This window comes from Felis catus, chromosome E3, assembly GCF_018350175.1.
Source record: "Felis catus isolate Fca126 chromosome E3, F.catus_Fca126_mat1.0, whole genome shotgun sequence".
In the NCBI taxonomy this organism is placed as follows: domain Eukaryota; kingdom Metazoa; phylum Chordata; class Mammalia; order Carnivora; family Felidae; genus Felis; species Felis catus.
This window is the reverse complement of record NC_058383.1, coordinates 6269972-6291624: the sequence shown is the minus strand read 5'-3', so window position 1 is coordinate 6291624 and position 21653 is coordinate 6269972. Positions and strand designations below refer to the sequence as shown.

At 51.5% G+C, this 21653-nt stretch overlaps 1 protein-coding gene and 1 long non-coding RNA gene across 9 annotated transcripts in view; one reads left to right on the top strand and one right to left on the bottom strand.

The window, feature by feature from the left end:
* SMURF1 (SMAD specific E3 ubiquitin protein ligase 1) overlaps positions 1 to 21438 on the top strand; it is a 109365-nt gene extending 87927 nt beyond the window's left edge. For 4 of the 7 annotated variants that reach the window (XM_045048097.1, XM_045048098.1, XM_045048099.1 and 1 more), the window contains 10 exons: positions 162 to 360; positions 450 to 533; positions 2090 to 2193; positions 10404 to 10518; positions 11290 to 11468; positions 12659 to 12796; positions 13822 to 13942; positions 14851 to 15052; positions 16509 to 16593; positions 18109 to 21438. In XM_045048097.1, coding sequence (XP_044904032.1) covers positions 162 to 360; positions 450 to 533; positions 2090 to 2193; positions 10404 to 10518; positions 11290 to 11468; positions 12659 to 12796; positions 13822 to 13942; positions 14851 to 15052; positions 16509 to 16593; positions 18109 to 18208 — 1327 coding nt within the window. In that variant the 3' untranslated portion in view covers positions 18209 to 21438. The remainder of the gene's footprint in view (positions 1 to 161; positions 361 to 449; positions 534 to 2089; positions 2194 to 10403; positions 10519 to 11289; positions 11469 to 12658; positions 12797 to 13821; positions 13943 to 14850; positions 15053 to 16508; positions 16594 to 18108) is intronic. The other 3 variants (XM_019820434.3, XM_023246789.2, XM_023246790.2) reach the window with 2 other exon arrangements.
* LOC102901870 overlaps positions 1 to 21653 on the bottom strand; it is a 39102-nt gene that overhangs the window by 10648 nt on the left and 6801 nt on the right. Inside the window, exon 3 of one of the 2 annotated variants that reach the window (XR_006591298.1) lies at positions 15050 to 15897. The exons of the other annotated variant lie outside the window; for it this stretch is intronic. This is a non-coding gene — a long non-coding RNA (uncharacterized LOC102901870). Of the gene's footprint in view, positions 1 to 15049; positions 15898 to 21653 lie in introns of those variants that run through there. 2 annotated transcript variants of the gene reach the window in all.

Below are 21653 nucleotides of genomic sequence, written 5' to 3'. Positions count from 1 at the left end.
TTATGTGTCTTCATACATGGTTATGTCAGCAGAGGGAACATCTCTCCTTGCAGGTCTGTGTGATGAGCTCGCTTCTCAGTCCCTCACCAGTGGGGGGCATTGCTTGTGGCTCCCTGGGCCGCTACTTTTGGGGTGACCTTGATGTTTCTGTTCTTCTCAAGTCACCAGTGCCAACTAAAGGAGCCCAGCCAGCCGCTGCCATTGCCCAGCGAGGGCTCGGTGGAGGATGAGGAGCTTCCCGCCCAGAGATACGAGAGGGATTTAGTCCAGAAGCTGAAGGTCCTCAGACACGAGCTTTCGCTTCAGCAACCCCAAGCTGGTCATTGCCGCATCGAAGTGTCCAGAGAAGAAATATTTGAGGTATGGGATTCGGCGCGACCAGCAGGGAGGCATAGACTGTTAAAAAACCCTGTTGACAGACAGCGGGTTCTTTCTGTTTGGTGTTTCAGGTACCGATTTTATCACTCAGCGAATTGCAGGGCTTTTTCAGGATTGATGGCCATATAGAGAGACAGACTGGACTTCCTCCTGTGGTAGGAGTTTAAAAGCTAGAGAGCTTCTGAAACGAAAATACAGAGACTCACACAGAAACTAGCACTAAATAACACTGTAAATCCTCTTCTGTGTGCCGGTCATATATTCCTGCAGTCCGCATGGTTTCTCCAGAACCAATCCCTCCTTCTGCTCTTGCCATCTCACCTAAGGGCATCGCCTCCTCAGAGAAGCTTCGGGGCCAAGTGGCCACTTTATTGTCTTTTCTGCAAATGGGAAGATCCGATGGTTCCTGGAAAGGGTTGTCTTTCATACAGCTCCCCTGTGGGATCAAGGCCACCAAACAGGCGGGACCTCCTGTAGACAGGGCCCTTTCCTCAAGGCAGGTGATTGGAAGGTAAAGTCTCGGTGATGTTTGGGCTGCGTCCTGCCTGCCTTTGTGCAATCATGGGCAGGAGTGATCAAAAGAGGCTGGGTGAGACCTGAAGACACAGCGGCAGGCAGCCCAGTGCCGTCTTCACTGGGCGCTGAAAGCTCCCAGGGCCGTGTTCGATGCTCGGGCACAGACGACGGTTAGGCGAATGGATGGACTGGCCAGAATGGCCATTGAGCAGGGAGGGAAAAGAGCTGCATTCTTCACATTCTGCTGCTAGATCATTTCCACTCAGCATCCCCTTTCCCTCTGGGGATGGGAAGGCTTGAATTACATTAAATTGAAAGCAGGGGAAGAGTCCGAAGTGCCTTATCACTGAAAATATCTACAAGCGTTTAGCTAGTTGCACTTAAAACAAAAAAGTAGCTGAAGGTTAGGCTAGCCGCCTGTGTTCTGTGTTTTGGGTAAGCTCCCATAGGTCTTACTTTATTAAAAAAAAATTTTTTTTAAACATTTTATTTTTCAGAGAGAAAGAGCGCTAGCGGGGGAGGGGCCAAGAGAGAGGGAGACACAGAATCCGAAGCAGGCTCCAGGCTCTGAGCTGTCAGCACAGAGCCCGACACGGGGCTTGAACTCACACGCTGTGAGATCATGACCTGAGCCGAAGTCCGACGCTTAACAGACTGAGCCACCCAGGCGTTCCCCCATAGATCTTACTTTAAATACTTTTTTGCTTTTCTTGACTCCCTGGAAATTATGCGATTTTTCACCTCAGATACAGAAACAGGCTCCGAATTCTTTTACTATTCAGATTCTCCAGTGACATCTTCCTTTTGGTTACAATACACAAGTCGTTCTTAGTATGGCCTCATTAAAATCAATTTGTGTAGAGAAAATGGACTCTGGTGAGGATGTCTGTCCCTAGGCCTTTAGCGATTGTGCTGAAAATGGGGGTGTGCGTTTCCTTTGGGTACGACGTTGCCCGGCACGAGCTCCTTGTTCCTGAGGGACACCCGGGGAGATCAGGCGACAGGGGCTACCCCACATCAGACACTGGACATCAGACCAACATTCTGACTAGGAATCAGATCAAACTCACATTTAAATGACTATTTATCCTGATTCGGGCTCCATTACCAACAACCTTGAATCTCTGTAGAACAGTAAGAATGCGACCCGTTCTTCTCTCTGACGCTGTCTTTTTTTTTTTTTTTTGCCGTGCAGGAGTCTTATCGCCAGATCATGAAGATGCGGCCAAAGGATCTGAAGAAGCGACTGATGGTCAAGTTCCGGGGAGAAGAAGGTTTGGATTATGGCGGAGTGGCCAGGTGAGGCTCTCGGTCAGCCCCGCTTCATGCCGGGCGTGTCTCCGCACGGCATTCGGTGCTTCTGGGAGTAAGGGTTTGTCGGGGCTCTGTGAGCATGTCCCGAGAACCACCGGAGGACACATCTCCTTCTCCGTTATTTTGTGGAAAGATTGGTTTAAACTTTTCCACTCCCCCCCCCCCCCCCCCCGCCTACTTCATCTGGCAGCTCTAACCTGAGACGTGAGAGGCCTGCTCCTGAAATTAGTCTGGGAGGGAGGCAGCCTTACTTTTCTCAGTAGAGGACTTTCAGGGTGGGAGAAAGGCATGTAAATTGCATTTGTGTCAAAGGACTTTTGTCAAGTGAAACGCTGGTCAAGATCATTCGTGCCAATGACCTTAAAAGTAGAAGAATCAAAAGCTGCTGTTTCCCGTCCTGCCTCTTTTCACCTTTGAGACCACTGCCTTTTAACAGTTTCTTCTGATGGATGACTTTATGTCACTAAACTGATCAAGTTCAGGCATAATCCGTTGACTTCAGGATTTATGGTCACAGACACAGATAGACTGGATCTAATGTAATACTGTCACTTCCTAGTCTGGCGCCGTCACAATTTTTAGATCTTCCATCATTGCCCTGGTAACTTGACATGATGTGTTTTCACCATTATTTGTTGGTTTGTCAACTGGACACATTGTCTCTTGACCTCTTTCTTCATAAGCAAGAAGGATATAAATACTTTTGACTTCCCCTCCAGGAGTCCTTCTGCCCTCCCCTCTTATGTTCTGTCATCCAGGGTTGGAGATTTATAGTCTGTTCTGTAGCCAAAATTAAGTAGCTCCCCGTGCTTACCTACCTAGTATTTTTGTGTTGAAAATCAGTACATTATTGGGGCACCTGGGTGGCTCAGTCAGTTAAGTGTCCGACTTCGGCTCAGGTCATGATCTCATGGGTTCGAGCCCCACGTCGGGCTCTATGCTGACAGCTCAACCTGGAGACTGCTTCAGATTCTGTGTCTTCTTCTCTCTCTGACTCTTCCCTGCTTGCATTCTGTCAAAAAAAGAAACATTACAAAAAAAATTGGTCTTTAATTTGAAAATCAGTACATTGTTTACGTTATTAGGACCGTGTAAATACTGTTCACCGAGGGGGTTGAGTGGTTTCTAGGATTTTTGCCTTTAGAACAAATTTTAATTTTCCAAGAATTTCTTCATCTTTGTCTTCTTTTTTTTTTTTTTCAAAACCAGGCTTTGTCTTTACTTTGTCCGATTAAGCGTGATCTTTTGCCTCCCTCCACCCCCCGCCCCCGCTTCCCCCGCGTGTCTGCCCAGTCTGACTGGTGGTTCCTTAGGTCTTCTGCACAGTCGTGGTCACGGGCATCACTGCTTTCCCGGGTTAGAGCATGGTTTTGTGGATCCTGTAGTTCCCTCTTCCTTGGTTTACTCCCTTGTGTTACTGGACTGTACCCTCAAGCAGCTTTCTTAGAAAGGACGTGTGGGAGGTGAATTTTCCAAGGTCTTACGGAAAACGTTCATTTGCAGTTTGCCCTTTTTATAGATTTCTAGGAAGAAAGTAATTTTCATTCGGGACTTTGAAGGCATCGCTGTCCTATCTTCGGGCACCCAGCGTCAACCGAGCAGTGGTCTGGAGCCAATCTGATTTTAGTCCTAACTTCACCCGAAGTGGTTTGGCCTCATCCAGGACCACCCGTCACCCTCGGAGTCTGCTACCTTGTTTCTGTTCTTTGCCCCCCTTCCCATCCCTGCTCCCTGCTTCCGCGTCGTCCGCCGTCACGATTACCCTCTCGCCAGCCTTTCGGCCTGCTGCCCCTGCCTGGCAAAACCCCGCCTCTGAACAGTCCTGTCCTCTGGCCCGGAGGGTGGCCGGGGGGCGGTGCGCTCCACGCTGTGGCCTCTCCCACGCTGTGGCCTCTCCCACGCTGGGGCCTCTCCCACGCTGGCGCCCACGAGCCCCGGGAGGTCCCAGCGGCCGGTGCAGCCATGCTGTGCTCCTTGCGTCCCCGCCTGTGCGCCCCCCGGGCCTCTGCCTCGGCCCTGACACCTTCACCCTCAGCTGCCGACTGCGCCTCCTCTGCCGCTGACGACACACGGCCCCAGTGGAGTCTCTCCACCGCCACCGAGTATCCGTCTGCCGGCACCTCTACCCACGTGGCCCCGTGTTCCCTGCATGGCCCCCTGTAGGAGAGCCACCCTGTCCCCCGCACAGCGCGTGTCCTACTCTTATTTCGCATCCGCCTCGCTTCCTCACCGTGTTCCTTTCTGTGGGGTCAGTCTCCGTGTGTGTGCGCTAGGACGGCGCCCTTCTTGAACCTTCCCCGGACGCGATCCCCTTCCTGTCTACATGTTAAGGAGGCACTCGAGGCAAATAAAGCAAAGAAAAGAGAAATTCCAGGAAAAACACAAATTTGTTCAAAGGGGCTTCTGCCTCAGTCATTGACCTGTTTGTTCTCAAGCAGGAGCCCTCGGGGGACTTGTGAGCATCCCTCGTCCTGCTCCCATGTCTCTTGCTTCCTCTTGACACCGCCCCTGCCCCGCTTCCTCGGATGCCCTCCTCGGCTTCCATCTCCCCCAGACCCTGCGATGACTCCTGGGCCTCTACGTCCCCTGGCCTGTCAGCGGAACCTGACGCCTCTGGTCGCTCCCTATTCTCGAAGCACTTTTTCCACTTGGTTTCCGGACGCCCCCCTCTCCTGGTTTGCCCCCTGGCTCCCTGCCAGTCCTCGTGCGGGTGCTCCTCACCCGGAGCATCGGCGGCCCCCGGCTCAGTCCCGGGGTCGCCGAGGGCACCCTGGGTTCCGTCTGTGTGCTGCTCCCGTCAACGCCACACTTGCTTGCCCTGGGCTCTCCGTGGGGGTTTCTGAACCCTTCTAAGCCTGATGGTCCCGAATCTCTGAGGGCCCCTCATCAGCTTCTCGTTTGTCCTACCTCAGTGCCCGCCCTCACCCCTCCCCTGTCGTCTCCCAGGGCCCGTGTCCGTGGTCCTCAGCAGACGGCGCTGCCCCGACCGCGTGTTGCCCGCCAGCTCCCTGGCCCCTCCCCCGCTTGGGGCCTATCTGTCCTATCTGTCGTTGTTCCTCCGAACGTGCCCCCTGCTTCTCACTGTCCTGCACAGGCCGCTGCTCGGCAGCAGCCGGCGTGAGCTTTTTGGAGACTCGGCCATCGTCCCCTGTCCCCGAACCCCCAGTTGAACCCCCGCAGGTGCTCCAGGCTCGGCCCTGGCTGCTCTCCCTCGGCTGCTGCACTCTCGCCGTGGCTGCCTCGGGCCTTGGCCTTCACCTCCCCTCTGCCTAGAGTGTCTCCGAGACCCTCATGTAGCCCATTCCCTCTGTTCCCTTGGGTCTGCTCGCACGCCCCCCGGAAAGGGCCTTCTCTGACTCCGAGATCCTGAGATCCCTGGCCCCGGTCTGCTGCATGGCCCACAGTCACAGAGCGTGCACTCGGAGCCTTCCCGCCCTCGCTGAAACCCCAGTTCCCATCCCCTCCTCGCGGAACCCCCAGCTCCTAGGAGCACCTGCCACGCCAGTGTACCTCCCTCCTGGATCAGCCGAACCAGCAGCGGCTTCTTGCTCAGTTTCCCCTCTTCTGTTTCCCCGCTTTGCTCTTCTGAAATGCCAGTTACGCAGATGCTGGACTCCCTGGATGGACCCTCCAGGTCTCTCTTTTTATTTCCCATCTTTGCTTGTTTTCCCCCACCTTCTAGGAGCGTTCAGCTTCCGGTGCCTCAGGATTTTTTCTTTACGTGAACAAAAGTGGTGATTCTAGACAGTCTATTTGATTTTACTCGCTCATCTCCGATTTCCTACTTTTCACGAGGCATAGTTGACACACGATGTTACATTAGTTTCAGGTGTGCAACGTAGCGTTTTGAAAAGTCGAACGCTCTGCTCGCTCCAAGCGTAGCCGTCATCTGTCACCAACAGGGAGCGCTCTCTGACCTCCCTCTTCCCTTCACGCATTTTGCCCGGCCCCGCAGCACCCTCCCCTCTGGCAGCCATCAGTCCTCCGTATTTATGGGTCTGTTTCTGCTTTGTTTTGTTGTGTTTTTAGATTGCCCATAAAAGCAACATCATGTGGTGTTTGTCTTTCTCTGACTCATTTCACTTAGCATCATACCTTCTAGGTCTATTCGCGTTGCCACACCCGGCAAGATCTCCTTTCTTTGGTGATTAACATTCCATCATGCGTATATACCGCATCTCTTTATCCGTTCATCTGTCCACGGACACTTGGGCTGCTCCGTGGCGTGGCTCTTACAAATAATGCTGCAGTAAGCATAGAGGTGCGTATATCTTTTTGAATCCGTGGTTTCATTTCTTTGGGTAAATACCTAGTAGTGGAGTTACTGGATTGCCTGGTATTTCTAGTCTTAATTTTTTGAGGAAGCTCCACACTGGTTCCCACAGTGGCTGTACCGCTCCAACATTGTTTTCACTTTTTATGTGATCGTAACATACTAATTTATTGATTCCATTGATTCCACAAAACACTTTAAAAATTAAAAATTTCTTATCTGTGATTGAATCTTCACTTGATTGAATCTTAAAAAAAATGTTTTTTTAATGTGTATTTTTGAGAGAGAGACAGAGCGTGAGCAGGGGAGGGGCAGAGAGAGAGAGGGAGACACAGCATCAGAAGCAGGTGCCAGGCTCTGAGCTGTCAGCATAGAGCCTGATGCGGGGCCTGAACCCACGCACCGTGAGATCGTGACCTGAGCCAAAGTCGGACCCTCAACCAACCAACCAACGCCACCCAGGCGCCCTACAGGATTGAATCTTCTTAAAGGAGAACACCCCTAAAATTTGTATGCTCTTGTAAGAATTGTGTTTATTTATTAACCATTAAATATGGAGACTCTACCATGTACTAGGTACTAGAGATACAGTAGTGAGCAAAGTAACATGTTCGCTGCCCCCTTCACCCCCCCAAAGTCCCCATCCAAAGGCGTTCTCAATCTGACGAGGTACAGGCGTTAATTAGAGAATTACACAAATACATGTAAAACACCAACTCTGGTTAGTGTTAGCTAGAAGTCACGATCTGCCCTTTGGCCCTGGAGAAAATCATTCCTCCACCTTCTTTCCACTCCTGTCTTTGCCCTTCATCCTCCTGCCCTCGGCTGCTCCTGAGTCCACCTGGGATGAAGGGCACAGAAAGGCACGCATCTCCCCAGTAGTGAGCTCGCAGCGGGCACTGGCTCTCCATGGGAAATGCTTTCCCTTTCAAGACTGTCCCAGAGACGCCTGGGCGGCTCAGTCGGTTAAGCATCGGGCTCTGGCTCAGGTCACGATCTTGTGGTTCGTGAGTGCAAGCCCCGTGCCGGGCTCTGTGCTGACAGCTTGGAGCCTGGAGCCTGCTTCGGATCCTGTGTCTCCCTCTCTCTCTGCCCCTCCCCTGCTCACACTCTGTCTTGCTCGCTCTCTAAAATAAATAAAAACATTAACACAAACAAAAAAGACTGTCCCAGAGTTCTTCCTTAATCATCTCCATCTTGATTCTAGAAACCATCTTTCTTTTAGCAAACGTGACTTCTGTTTGCCCATGATAAAGCGAGTTCTGTTTCCTGCCAAGTGGATCAGGCTTTCTGTCCCCCTTTTTAGGTGAGAAGCATCCTAGTTAGATGTTCATGTTTGCCCCAACAGTTCAAATCAGACTACTTGCATTTTCTCTTCTCTGCTATTTCCTTTACAGTCTCAGGAATTCAGGACCCTAAACTGTTCCAACCTACCATCCGTCTTAGCGTGGCTATATTATGTATCCCCAGGCACGCATGTGAATAGCTTGGTTTGATCTGATAGGAGTTCTGTTCCTTCTGCATGTCCCAGTTTTTATCCAGTCTTCCACACAGAGAGGCCTTTTTGGAGGTCCCTTGGTTGACACGGTGGTCTAGCGGAAAGAGCTGTGAGTCCTGGGTTTCCTACTCCAGTGTGATCTTGCGTTGTTTCACCCCTCAGATCCTTCCTCACATCTACAGGGGATCAGACCTGTCTCAGAGAGCTGCAGAGAGATTTAAATCACGTGTGTGTGTGTGTGTGTGTGTGTGTGTGTGTGTGTGTGTGTGTTCATCATCTGGCCGATGAGAATCAGTCTACACTCACTTCCCTGGTGTTTGGTTCTCAACCATTTCCTGTATCGTTAAAAATCCCTTTTGCCTGTATAGTTAGCTCTCCCCTCACCACTTCCTTAACATCCCTAATACGTCTCCCTCCCTTGTGCGTGACTCGGTCAGAATATTTGCTTGTGTTTTGATCACTTCCTGTCTAGACAGTTGCAGGTCCTCAGCTTTTGAAAAGGATTCCTCTCAAACCCAAACTCTCAACCTTGGTCTTATAGCCGGGAAATTCTGCCTTTCTAGTAAAGAATTGTGTGACATCTGGAGTCTCCTGGTTTCTGCCAGTTCCTTTCTGTTCTCTTGCGTTCGATACGTAATCTTTTGCAGTCTGATCCTTTCTGTGTATTGTCACCGTTGCCTTGGATCGTTTGCACGTGTGCTCATCCTTTTCCTGGTTGATCTCAATTCCATGCCTTTTGTGTTTGACAGAGTAAGAAATTTCAGAATAAAATCTGGGGCTGCTGTCTTAACGAAATGTATCCATTAGAAAGGAGATTTGAGTAGAAAGAATAAAAGGCTCACTGTAGAAGTGACACAGGTGTTCGCATAAGCTTTTTCCCGGTCCTGGGCTCCTCGCCCCTGACCCTGGAGCCAAATCACACAGATGCTGTTGAGAGTGCTTGTTTTGCCGGATTGTTTCTTTTTTAATTTTATTTATGTATTTTTTTTTTATTTTTTCAAAAAGAATTAAATGTAATTGTCAAATTGGCTTCCATACAATTGTTTCTTAAAAAAATTTTTTTAATGTTTATTTATTTTTGAGAGAAAGAGAGTGTGCACGTGAGCGGAACAGGGGCAGAGAGAGGGGGACAGAGGATCTTTAGTGGGCTCCATGCTGACATCAGAGAGCCCAGTGTGGGGCTCGAACTCACAGAACTGTGAGATCATGACCTGAATTGAAGCTGAAGTCAGACGCTGAACCAACTGAACCACCCAGGCGCCCCTGTTGGATGTTTCTGATTTGGGGCTTTTTGTTTTGTTTTGTTTTTTAATACATAATGAAATGATTGGAATATAAAGGAATTCCAAAAATAATTTATTCTTATGTATCTCGTCCAGATTTCAGAACTCATGAAATTACATCTTGTTATGGATTCAGCTTGTTTTTTAAAATTATAAAAATGATAAATGTTTATGACAAAAGGTAGAATCGACAAGATAGAAAGTCATAAAGGGTAAGGGCGCCGGGGTGGCTCAGTCGGTTAAGCGTCTGACTTCGGCTCAGGTCATGATCTCGCGGTTTGTGAGTTCGAGCCCCGCATCAGGCTCTGTGCTGATAGCTCAGAGCCTGGAGCCTGTTTCAGATTCTGTGTCTCCTCCTCTCTCTGCCCGCCCCCCCCCCCCCCCATGCTCATGCTCTGTCTCTCTCTGTCCCTCGATAATAAATAAATGTTAAAAAAAATTTTTTTTAAAAGAAAGTCATAAAGGGTGAAAGTCGTTCTCAATCCCTGTCTGCCTGGACTGCAAACTGTTTTCTCCTCACTTAAATGTGAATAACATGTTCCTGTCGGAAATGTAAAAACTCTCTAGCAAGAGGCAAAAGGAAACTGAAGATCCCCCAGAATGCTGATTCTAAAGTTAACTACTGTCCAAGTGTCTGTGTAAATCCTCTTCCTCCTCCTCTTCCTCTCTGCTCTGCATATACATCTTTCCTGTTTTGTGTACATACGCGCGTGCACGCACACCCTTTATAAGTAGAAGGATATGACTGCTCTTTATTAATTGCTCTTTTGTCCATTAGAACCACACGACTGACATCATCACCTGAGATCTGGTCTTTGCAGAGTCCCAGAGAACACCTTAGCTGAGGTTCTGGCAGGCTGATGAGTCCCCCTGCCCGTAGCAGGTGGTGCTGGGTGAAGCCCACCGCCGTTCTTCCTCGGCTTCGGAGCCACCGTGGGAGTTTGGGCCAGAAAAGCCATTTCTCAGACGACCGGACGCAAGTTGTTACTTCCTCAGACTAATCTGCCCAGTCTGCACCTTTTCTCAGGGCCTGGTTATCCCGCAGTGTGGCCTCCTAGGACCCAGGGAGTCAGTCCTTTTGGTAAGACCTAAACTGGACATTTTCACACATATAAAATGGTTGTCATTTTGTTGTTCCTAGGGAGTGGCTCTATTTATTGTGCCATGAAATGTTGAATCCGTATTATGGGCTCTTCCAGTATTCTACGGACAACATTTACATGTTGCAAATCAACCCGGATTCTTCGATCAACCCCGTAAGTACCCATGAATAAAGAGAGGGCGAATTGGAAAATTCTTTAACTAGATTTCCAGGTCCAGTGTCAGTCCTTGGTTTATCCATTTGGACTTACTCAGTCTCTGGTAAATAGACACTGAAAGGTAGAGCAGGAAATGGAAATGGGGTTTTCATTAATTCTGCTTATAATTCCACCTGGAAAGCAGAGATGTGAGGTTCCCCAGTTAAAAACCAGAACAGCTCTGGTTTTAGAATGACTCTGTTACTTGGGCTGTCCATTATTTTCCTCTATGTTCCTCTTTGGTTTTTTATTTCCTTTGGATTTTCTTCTCTTCTGCTTTCTCCTGGGACTCAGGGAGAATTGCCCCCTGCTCTGTTTGTAGTGCAGTGGGGAAAACGGGGGGCCGGCTACCTGGGCGCCTGGCACTTAGAAGCGCCTGTGTTGGTTTGATTCTCCGTGGCTGCCATGTTGAAATTCTTAATAATTTTTGAGCAAAGAGTTCTGCATTTTCCTTTTAGGCTGAGTACCACAAATGATGTAGCAGTTCTGAGGACATGTTTGAACGCAGGGCATGTAAAATGTTCAGATGATCTATACAAAACGCATGCTCTGAATTTTGACTACCTAACTAGCCTTCTTTCCTTTGATCGTGAGCACAACCTGTGAGCAACTGAGTCAGTGTTGGGTTGCCCATGGGACAGGTCTCCCAAGAAGCTTGGAGAAAGCACAAGGTATCCACCCCTGGCTGGTCATTTTCCTAATAAATGTGTTCTCTGGTGCCCCCTACAGGACCATCTGTCTTATTTCCATTTTGTGGGTCGGATCATGGGTCTCGCCGTATTCCACGGACACTACATAAACGGGGGCTTCACGGTTCCCTTCTATAAGCAGCTACTGGGGAAACCCATCCAGCTCTCTGATTTGGAGTCGGTGGACCCAGAACTCCATAAGAGCTTAGTGTGGATTCTGTAAGTACCGACTCACTGTTCAGTTGATGGAAGATGCCTCACCTATCTTACTGTCCACCAAATACAATTGTTTTGTGTGCATGTGTGCGTGCATGTGAATGTTTTTGAGGGATGGGTGTGAAGTCAGGGAAGAGAAGTAAAGAAAATGCTGTTTTACAGCCAAAAACATAAAAGTGGATTTAACAAGAAATACTCAGTTGACTTTCTTCCTTCATGACGTTTGGCCAGTTTCACTTCATAGACTAATTTCTTCCTCGAATTATTAAGGTCTGGCCACAAAATTAATCCCCAGGCCTGATAGGTGGGTGGTGGGTTTTGTTTTGGACTCTCCAGTGAATCTCGAGAGGGAAAGCACCCAACACAAAATTAGTGGCAGAGTATTTGATAGTAAGAGAAAGTATCAGTAAAAACTATATTTAGTCGACTTTGTTTTAGAATTATCCTAGAACTCTCTTGGAAGCTGTCGGCACAGTCACGTGGTAACCGCGGGGGTTGCGGGTCCTTGTGAAGGAGCCGATTTCACAGGAGGGAGAGATCCAGGCTCTGCAGGGGGAGAGCGAGAGGGGGAGCTGGAGCCAGCTTCACCCCAAGTGCCGGTCGGCCTCACTTCACGTGCCCCGGCTGGAAATGGGTAGTCCGGGGGGGTTAGGGCCTCCATCCTGTACAAAATCGTTTACTCTGCTTGCGTCTCAGCAAACGCAGGGGGCAGAGGAGTCCACTTGAACTTCCAAGTGCTACTTTGTTTGAATGGATGCATTTGGAATGGCTGCCTTAAAGGAGGGGTTGCGAATGTTTTCTAGGTGTGTCTTCTGCAGGTTGCTTTTCCTTTGACCCTGTTTCCTCTTCGTGAATCCTTCTGTTCGGAGACTCAGTTTACAAGGCAGTCAGGCCACCGTGTCTCATAAAATCCCAGAACGAGAGAGCTACCATCACCTCCCTGTGAATGAGGGAGCCCGGAGTCCGGGCACATGCAGAGTGGAGCTGTGGTACCCCTTCAGTACCCGCACCCCTGCCCTCACACGTGCTCTGGGCCCTAGGTTTTCCTCTCCCCTCCCCCCCCCCCCCCCCTGCAGCTCTGGGGTGATGGACAGGAAGTGCCGTCTTTCTCCCGGAACGTTCCGTCTAAGGTTCTGTTCGCTGCTGCATGCTGGCAGAGGTCTGACATCCATCTTGTGTCTTAACTTCAACAGAGAGAATGATATCACCCCTGTGCTAGACCACACTTTCTGTGTGGAACACAATGCTTTCGGGAGGATTCTTCAGCACGAACTGAAACCCAATGGTCGCAACGTTCCTGTCACAGAGGACAACAAGAAAGAATATGTCCGGTAATGTTCTGGGGAACCTTGGAAGTTGCCAGCGGGGACATCCAGGTGCCTGGGACCATCTGGGCAAGGCTGGGTTCACATTTAGGTTGTCAAGGCTCCTTGGCTGTTTGAGGCTTCCCTTCCCTGCCGGCACCTATGACCAGAATCCCAGACACAGAACAGACTTTCAGCAACGGTCGGGTTCAGTGGTGGGGGCTGTGCACAGAGGTGCCCCTAGTGCCACCAGAGCCGGCCCATTGAAGGGAGGATAATGACTCCAGAGCCCAAGCTGGGGAAGGGATTGCAGGTGACCTCCCAATTCTGGGTGTGAAGGTGGTGAACGCAGGAGAGAATAGAAGCCTAGAAGTTTCCTTGAGATCAGTCTCGAGGAAGTCTACTCCATAGTAGTTTGTTTTCTCTTCTTTTTTTCTTTAATGTTTATTTTGAGATAGACAGCAGACAGGGGTCGGGCAGAGCGAGAAGAGACAGAATCCCCAGCAGGCTCCGCGCTGTCAGTGCAGAGTCTGACGTGGGGCTCGATCCCACAAACCATAAGATCGTGTCCTGAGCTGAAATCAAGAGTCGGACCCTTAACCAGCTGAGCCGCCCAGGCGCCTACCTCTTCAGGCAAATAAACGGCCAGTCGCTCGCACTGGGGAAGTGGAAGCATGCGGGTGTGTCCGTGTGCGGAGGCTGCCAGGCTGGCGCGTGTTCTCACGGTATCCTGGTGTCGTTTTCAGGTCTACTTTTCAGTTACGGCGCTTGCTCTAACAGGTCGGGTTAATTCCTACAGCTACTTTTAGCGAAGCATCAGCATGTGTAAGGGCCTGTGCTGACTTATTTTTAACCTGATACTGAGGGTAGGCAACGTCGGCCGGTGGGGGTTTCGTCCCATCTGCCCCCACCTCCGCCCCCTCCTCCCGCCGCAAGGGGAGGCCCGGCAGGCAGGGTGCCAGGTTCAGATGTCAGAACCTTCTGTGGAGAAAACTTTTTTTTTTTTCATGAACCACTTGATGCTGCCTCCAACCTGTGAATTTGTTTCTCAGGTTGTATGTAAATTGGAGGTTCATGCGGGGGATCGAAGCCCAGTTCTTGGCTCTTCAGAAGGGGTTTAATGAACTCATTCCTCAACACTTACTGAAGCCGTTTGACCAGAAGGAACTGGAGGTACGTGCTCACCGGGCCGAGCCAAGGAGGCATTAAAGGGCGCAAATGAGATGGGTGTTTTCTTGTTTTACAACCTGCCTGCAGAATGAGGCTTGTCTGTCCCCGCGGCAAGGCCGGGGGTTTGTCGGGGCTCCCGACTAACAGGCCTAGAGCGAGTGGGGTGTCGAGGGCGTCTGAGCCTGTTTATGACAAGGACAGGTGTCTGCTTGGCGGCAACGAGTCCGGATCATTCTCCGGACATTGTTCGGGGTGTCCTGTGGCTTATCCTCATGTTCAAGATCTCCAGCCGTGGCGGCTTCCAAACCCCTCCCACGTATTTACCTCGGATCGAGGAAATTCTCTCGCGTATAACCAGATTCTGCCAGCACGTCAACTTTGTGTTTCTGTTCTAGCTATTATTAGACTCCGCACAAAGCGTTATTGTCTTCTCGTGTCCCACTTCGCGTGTGTGAACATAGAGACTCATTCATCCCTTACCCACGTCCGTGCCAAGTGGCTCACGGCTTTGAAATCCTTGTCTTTCTGCCGCGGCGAGGCGCCTCCGTGGGCGGGCAGCAGCTCCGGGTGGGCCTCCCACCCGGTGCAGAAACTCGCACACCACTCCCCTCCCAGCCCTGCTGTGACGGCCCCTGGGGTCCCGGGGAGGTGGCCCCGTTTTACAGTCAGCGCCTTCAGTCTCGCCGGTCGGCCCTTTGCTACTGACTCCTCGCGGATGAGGAGAGCAGACCTGGTTGTAAGAAAAGGCGCTGTTGGGAGCGTGGGCCCGTCTCCCTCTCCGCTTGTCTGAGTCTCTGGCTAGTTTATTCGGACGCCACGAATTCCCTCCTTTCAGACGCTGGGGACCTGGGAGGCTGCCATGACCCGGTCTGTACATCTGAGAAATAACTTGCCTCTAAACGCCTTCGCAGCTGATCATAGGCGGCCTGGATAAGATCGACGTGAGCGACTGGAAGTCCAACACTCGGCTGAAGCACTGTGTGGCCGACAGCAACATCGTCCGCTGGTTCTGGCAGGCCGTGGAGACCTTCGATGAGGAGAGGAGGGCCAGGCTGCTGCAGTTCGTGACCGGGTCCACTCGGGTCCCTCTCCAAGGCTTCAAGGCTTTGCAAGGTGACTGATGTGGAGGCGGGGCTCCTGGCCCCACGCGTCTCCGCCAGGCGTGTCCCCTGCCCGGCCACGGCAGGAAGAGCTGGACCGCCGTGGTGGTGTTTTCCTGAAACGTCTCCTAGGAAGTGGCGCGGCCTGTGTTTTCTCGTAGCGAACGCTGGGGGCGTGGAGGTGCTCGCCTGGCGGCCGCGGCCGCCCCCACCCCCGGGGGCCCTCTTGTTGCCATTCTCTCTGCCGGCCCCCCAGTGCTCCGGGGGTGCCAGCCTCTGCCCAAGCTGAGAGGAGATACCTGTAGACGCAAAGGGGGTGAGAATCGCAGCAAAACAAAGCCCAGCTTCCTGTCAAACCCACCTTTCTCGGTGTCCCTGCAGGCCACGTGCCCAGCAGGCGGGGTGTCATCTGGGGCGCGCAGCTGTGGCGGGTGCTGGCCAGCCTGGTGCCCGCCCAGGGCTGAGTTGGGCGAGACCTGAGCGAAGAAGGACCCCATGGAGCCGGTCCCTCCCCCACCCCTACAGAACTGGGGGACAGAGGGAGGGTACAAATAGCAGCAAGGCTTTGGGGAAAGAAATGAGAGGTTCTAAAGTGCACCACGGATTCGTTCCTGAGTCTTCTGGTAGCAGCCGTCTCACTGCAGCCCTGAGGTGAGAGCGGCCCGGCCTGAGCGCCAGGAGATGGAGTCTCCTGCTGCCGTGTTGGTCATGAGCTCCAGGGGTCCTTCCTGAGCCTCGGTTTCCTCCTCTATGCAGAGGCACTGCCTGAGAGGCTCCGCTGTCTGGTGTAGGTACCCATCCCCTCTCTGGTCCCTTCCGATGCTGATAAAAAACCTGATATCCAGATTTTTGATAACCCTGAGAGCCAGAAGGAAAAAGGTGAAGAATGTTAGTATGTTAAAATGTAGCAGATGGACCTTTGCATGTTCCTAGAGATAGCAGGTGTATTTCATGTAGAGAACATTCCCTGTAGACTTTTCCAGATTTGAAGAACTTCTTTGAGTGACAGAAGCTACTTCCATCCCCCTGGGCTGTTGTCCTAGGTGTTTGTGTCTTTTTCTTTTCCCACCGTCCCTCCGCCTGGGGGATTCATGACTGTGTATCGTGCTTTTGTCATAACCCTGCTGTCCTCTGCCAGGGGCGGGCCCACTTGCTAAACATCTTGTTTAAAAAAAAGAAAAACCGTCACTGGTGATTTAAGGATTTTGGCCTTCAAATATCCCCACTTGAGTGGGCCCACGGCCAGGAGGAAAGCTCTCACGCGTCTCTGCCCCTGCGATTTTCTAGAATGGCTGGGATAGGTCGCTGGACGGTCATCGTGTCCTAACCCAGGTGCAGGCTATGCCGCCGCGTGAAGCCCACGACCGTCCGGCAGGACGACCTGCCCGGGCATCGGGCCGAGGGTGTGGTTGGCAGTGGGGCCCGGGGCCCGCCTCTGAAGTGCATTAACTAGAATGTTGTCTCGTAAGGTTCTACAGGCGCGGCAGGGCCCCGGCTCTTCACCATCCACCTGATCGACGCCAACACAGACAACCTTCCGAAGGCCCACACCTGGTAAGGACCTCGCTGTGGCATCGCGGGGAGCCTGTCCCTGTGCCTGCCACCCCGCGCGTGACTCCCCGTGCTTCCTTTAACCTGCGCCCCAGGACAACTGGCCGTGGAACCAGTGTCAGGTGGGATGAGCGCTTGGCCGTGTGTCACATGAGGGTGATCAGAAGTCTCTTTCGTGAAACCAGTTTTGTCGTGAGATGTGATTAACGGCGGCTGGGCACTCGGCAGCTCCAGCCTTGCCTTTGCTGGGCCGCGCGTGTGCACACACGTACCTCCCCGCGGGGGAGTTGTCATTTTCAATCCGGAGTTCCCAGTCTTTGCTTCCTGTGTTTTCCTTCTTGGAACTTGGTGATGGATGCATCTTGCACATTGAAAACTTCTTAACTTTCCTAAATTTTAACATCACTCATACCTGTAGCAGATGATTTTCCCTTGCGGTTTAAAAATCAAGTCACTTACGTACGCTTTGTCTCAGAAACCACCTATCAAAAAGACCAGCGTGTCCAGTTCGCGAGAGCCAGTTCTTTGCCTTCGAGATGTGTAACATTGCAACAGAAGCTTCCTGATTGGGAACCCAGGGTGTGGGTTCAAGTGCTTACATGGCCAAGGCCCTACTGAGGCTGTGGCGCCCAGCCCCGCGTGGCTGTTACAGACACAGCATTGTGTTGACCCACGGCAGCCGCTTTCTTCTCTAGGACTCTGCCCTTTCATAGTTGAAAGTTTAGAATAAAACGGATGTGAGAACTGTCCTCAGATGCTGAAGTCCCAACGTTAAGAAAAAAACTGTTACACGGTTTAGCCCAGTTCTTTCTTGACAAAAACCATCCTTAACTGCTTGACCGCTAGTAATTCAGTAGGTCACTATCTCGGTCAGAATTTTGTATGTTTTGACTTATTAGGAGAGAATATCCTTCTTAAAGGATGCCTTTTCTTTCTTTCTTTCTTTCTTTTTTTTTTTTTTTTAATACAACACTAGAATTTCTCCAGGGAAATGTTGATTTATCTCCTCCTATCAGAGATTTGACGTTTTACTAGTTTTGAGATAATAGTTTGTTTCTGCAGGAAACATCCCAGACTGCCCCATTTGGTCTCAGGTCAAGTCACGGAGGATTAGACAGACAGGCAGTGGATTGTCAGTGGTGATCCGACAGTCGGCCAGTCTGGATTACGGGGGTCCACATGCGAAGAAGACAACCACCACTGCATCAGGAAGGATCTTTGTCCTGATATAACCAGGACATAGTAATCGGTTTAATTTTGGCTTTCAAGATCTTAGGACTTATTTTGTTCTGTGTTCCATGAAAAATCTTTGCTTTCGAAACAGAAAAGCACCAGGGGGGAGTGGAAAACTTGCCTGTACCCCCCCACCCCAGCTGGGCGATGAGATGCTTGGCCCCATCCGCCTGTATACTCACACGCTGCTAGCTCGAGGCCCTGAATGCTCTGCTCCCGCCTGGACCAGGGCCTAGGTCCAGATGGCCCCAGCAGTGACTCTGTCGCTCTTTTGTCCTCTTTCAGCTTTAATCGGATCGACATTCCACCTTACGAGTCGTACGAGAAGCTCTACGAGAAGCTGCTGACGGCCGTGGAGGAGACTTGCGGGTTTGCCGTGGAGTGAAGAGAGCAACCAAAGGCAACAGATTCTAGCTCACGACCACCAGACCAAAAGCAAGCTTTCTGTGCGCCTCCTGCGAAGCTGGCTGAGGCCCGGGAACCCTAGATGACCCGAGGGAAAGGGTTTTCTCCCCTCCTTTTCGTTGGGGGAGCGAGGGGGGTGGGGGGACTTTGGTTGGCGGCTCCCACCCATATTTTCCTCCTTTCTGACAGTGATCCCCGCCCCGCCCCCCCCCCCCCCCTTCCATCGCCCATCCAATAAAATGCAGCCAGGTTTAGCATTTGGCTTCGGTCACACAGGATACCCTGCAGCGACTGTAACCCACATGGTTGGTGATAGGCTCACTGCCCTGTGGTGTTTATAGGAGGATCGACCCACAGGTTCTGGAACTGAGCTTGGCTTACTGAGGGTTTGTAACCGGTAGCTCTTCTGTCTCCAGACAGTCCTGAGGTCCCTTTTCAAGTTCTGCAGCTCAAATTCCAGTCACACCCTAGCAGCCTGCTCTGGGAAGCAGATTAATTTCTAACTGAAAAATAACCATATTGTCCATTGGAATTCTGCCCCAGCAGGAAGCTTGCATCCAAAATGTGCTTCCCTTTTGGAAAAGTAAAGGAACTGGGGCAGCTTTTGCTGGAGGCCTGGGGTAGTTTTCAGGGGATCCTGGCTGAAAAAACTTGTTTTGCATAGAGAAAAATGATCTTCCTTTTAAGAGTCCCTTTTGCCACATTATCTATCTAGCTTGAGATATTTTTCCAGTGAAAATACCACATAACAGAGCTTATAAAAGAACACACCAAACCAGCCTCAGATCCGTGCAGCCAGTCCCGGGCTGCGGCTCCCCCACCACCTGTATGTCGAGGAGGGTCGGCTGGGTCACTTGAATACTAACCAAGTGTTGTGCGGAAGTTGCTAAGAGCTGAACTAACAGAATTCTGCTGTCGTAGCTGCTGGCTTGGTGCAAAGTAGCCTCACAGGGAGAGAGGGAACGGGCCACCCCACTGACTTCAATCCACCCTGAGTGACGGTTTTACGAAGAGTAGGGCACGAACGCAAACCTGTCGGTGGAGGGGACCCTTCACCCTGGCTCGTTCTGCTCGTTTCCCGAGTGTCGGGTGGAGACGCGAACAATCGCTACTACTCAGTTCGCTCGCCCAGACGTCCTCACGTGACGAGCAAGGCCAAAGCAAGCCTGGACCCTGAGTTTCCAACACCATTTTCCAGTTTGCACAGAAGTTCAACAGTATTCGAACAAGGTGGTTTGATTTGCGATGAACTTCCGTGAAGGGCAGCAGCCAATCGTCCTGTTTGGTTTTTTGTTGTTGTTTTGTTTGGTGGGGGGGTGGGGGGGCAAATGCGGGGTAATTCATCAGGAAGACATTTCACTGTCGGAAGTTTGCCGTTGGTTTCGGAGTTAAGCGTTGGGATCCAGCTGCGGGTCTGAGGTGGGTCTGGAAGGCTTTCGGGTGACTCTCTTTTTGTCACGGATACCTCCGGAGCTAGGTGAGTTTGGAGGCGAGCTCACCCTTGTGGGTCTTGCCGTGTGGTTCTTCGGCTTGCCCCGAAGCATTCTGTGGCTGCCGTGCGGGAGCTCGGGAACCCCTGGGAGATAGACCCTCCCTCGGAGCAAGAAGTTCACCTGGTTCGGTGGGCCGTGGGCTAGCGGCTGTGGGTTCCAAGAGCTGTGAGAGAGCGCGCGTCTGGCCATTTACGGAGGAGGTGCCAGGGTAGAGAGGATGTCAAGTGTGACTGCTGCAGAGGAGAGATTAAATCCGTTCAGGAAGTCCAGGCCGTATCATGGGCTTGGACTGTCAGAAGTTCTGCCTTGCCCCGGTCAGGCTTACCCCGAGTCTCGCTCGTTTACCATCGTCCTTCAGAGGGCGTTCTAGAAGCTGGCTCCCCCTGACTCTCTAGTCCTCCCTCTTAACCTTCCTCTGCGAGAGTAAGGAAATGTCGGCTATGGCCCTTCCCCCACAGAGGCCTCCTCTCGAAGGTGCACCTCAACCCCCCAGTGTGAGGAGGAGACCTCCACGGAGAGCTGAGGGCACATCCAGACCGAGCGGGGGAACCACGGATTGTTCCTGTGGTTTGGCCCAGAGCTGCAGGAAAGAGCGGGGAGACGAGGGTCTAGCGGGACTGTGGCCCGTGGCTCCTGTAGGACGATCTTCCTGCTGTCGGGAGGAACAGTCCTTAGAACCCGTGCCTGCCAGCCCCATGCTGCCCGCGGGTGTCAGGCGTGGGCCCAGCACGCGGGACCGGCCTGTAAGGCGGGGCTTTCCTCCCTCATCAGTCGTCCTCGTCAGCTGTGCGTTACAGTGGGGCCTGAAAGAGCAGAACTTTCCAGAGCCCTGGTTTACTCTCACCAGACAGGCCCGTCAGTAGCATTGCACTTCTAGAACCTTGGATTAGGCCTTTTGAACCACGGAAAGAGCAGTGTGGCAGACAGTGGGGAAAAGCTCCCGATGACTCCACTTTGGGTCCACGTGGACCCTGTTCCCACGAGCTCTCGTTTGTGGCCCTTGGTGATCCCCGACACCCCCCGCCCCCGCCGTCCCCTTCCCACCCCTTGGCCCAGATGCTTCAGGGGCCCGACTTGCAGGCTTGCCCTCACCAGCGGTCATCAGCCGACCCTCAGGGATGCAGCAAACCACCGCTCTGCCAGCGCTGTAGGAAGGAGAAACCAAGGGGCTGCTTGGGGGACACAGTCAGGGCAGCTCTCCCTGAGGGGAGACTCTGCCCGCCAGGAGTCCCGTGCTCCCCGAGCTTGCTCGGCCGCGTGGTCCCAATTCAGGTGAGGGGGTCCTCCACCCTGAGCTGTCAGGAGTGGCCTTCCGCAGAGAACCCGCCCCATCACCCCGGCCCTGTCCGCAGCCAGGCGCGTGCCGCACGGCAGCCTTCCCGAAACATAGTATGAATTTTTAAAATTTGTTTATTTTTGTTTCTCAACCACTTTATAATGTATTTTTTAATTTATTTTGTAATGTCTTGTTTTTAAGTATTGCTGCTATCCTTGTTATTCTTCCCACTGTTTTTATTGCTGATTTATTTTGTGAAAATTGTACACTAATGTTCCGTTTTATGTCAAAATCAAAAGTATTTAAAGAAATACTAGTTCTATTTAATGTGGTTATGGAACCAGCTGGAAACACAAAACAAACAGTGATTGTACAGCAGGCTGGACCCAGGAGGTCAGGTTCATTTTGTTACGTATGCAATAAACTCACGACTTTACATTTTTTTGGCGTCTGATACTTTGGTGTGGAGATGAGATTCCTTTTTTTCTCTCCAGTCCCGCAAAAAAGAAAGTCAATGGCTTGAAATACTGACAAGGACCTTCTAGGGAAAAAGGACACACTTCAGAATTGTGGAAGGAACTGAAAAAACACGGCAGGCAGTTGAAAGTGCTCTACCAAAAGCAGAAACTTGTGGGATCGAGAAATTTTTGAAGCTG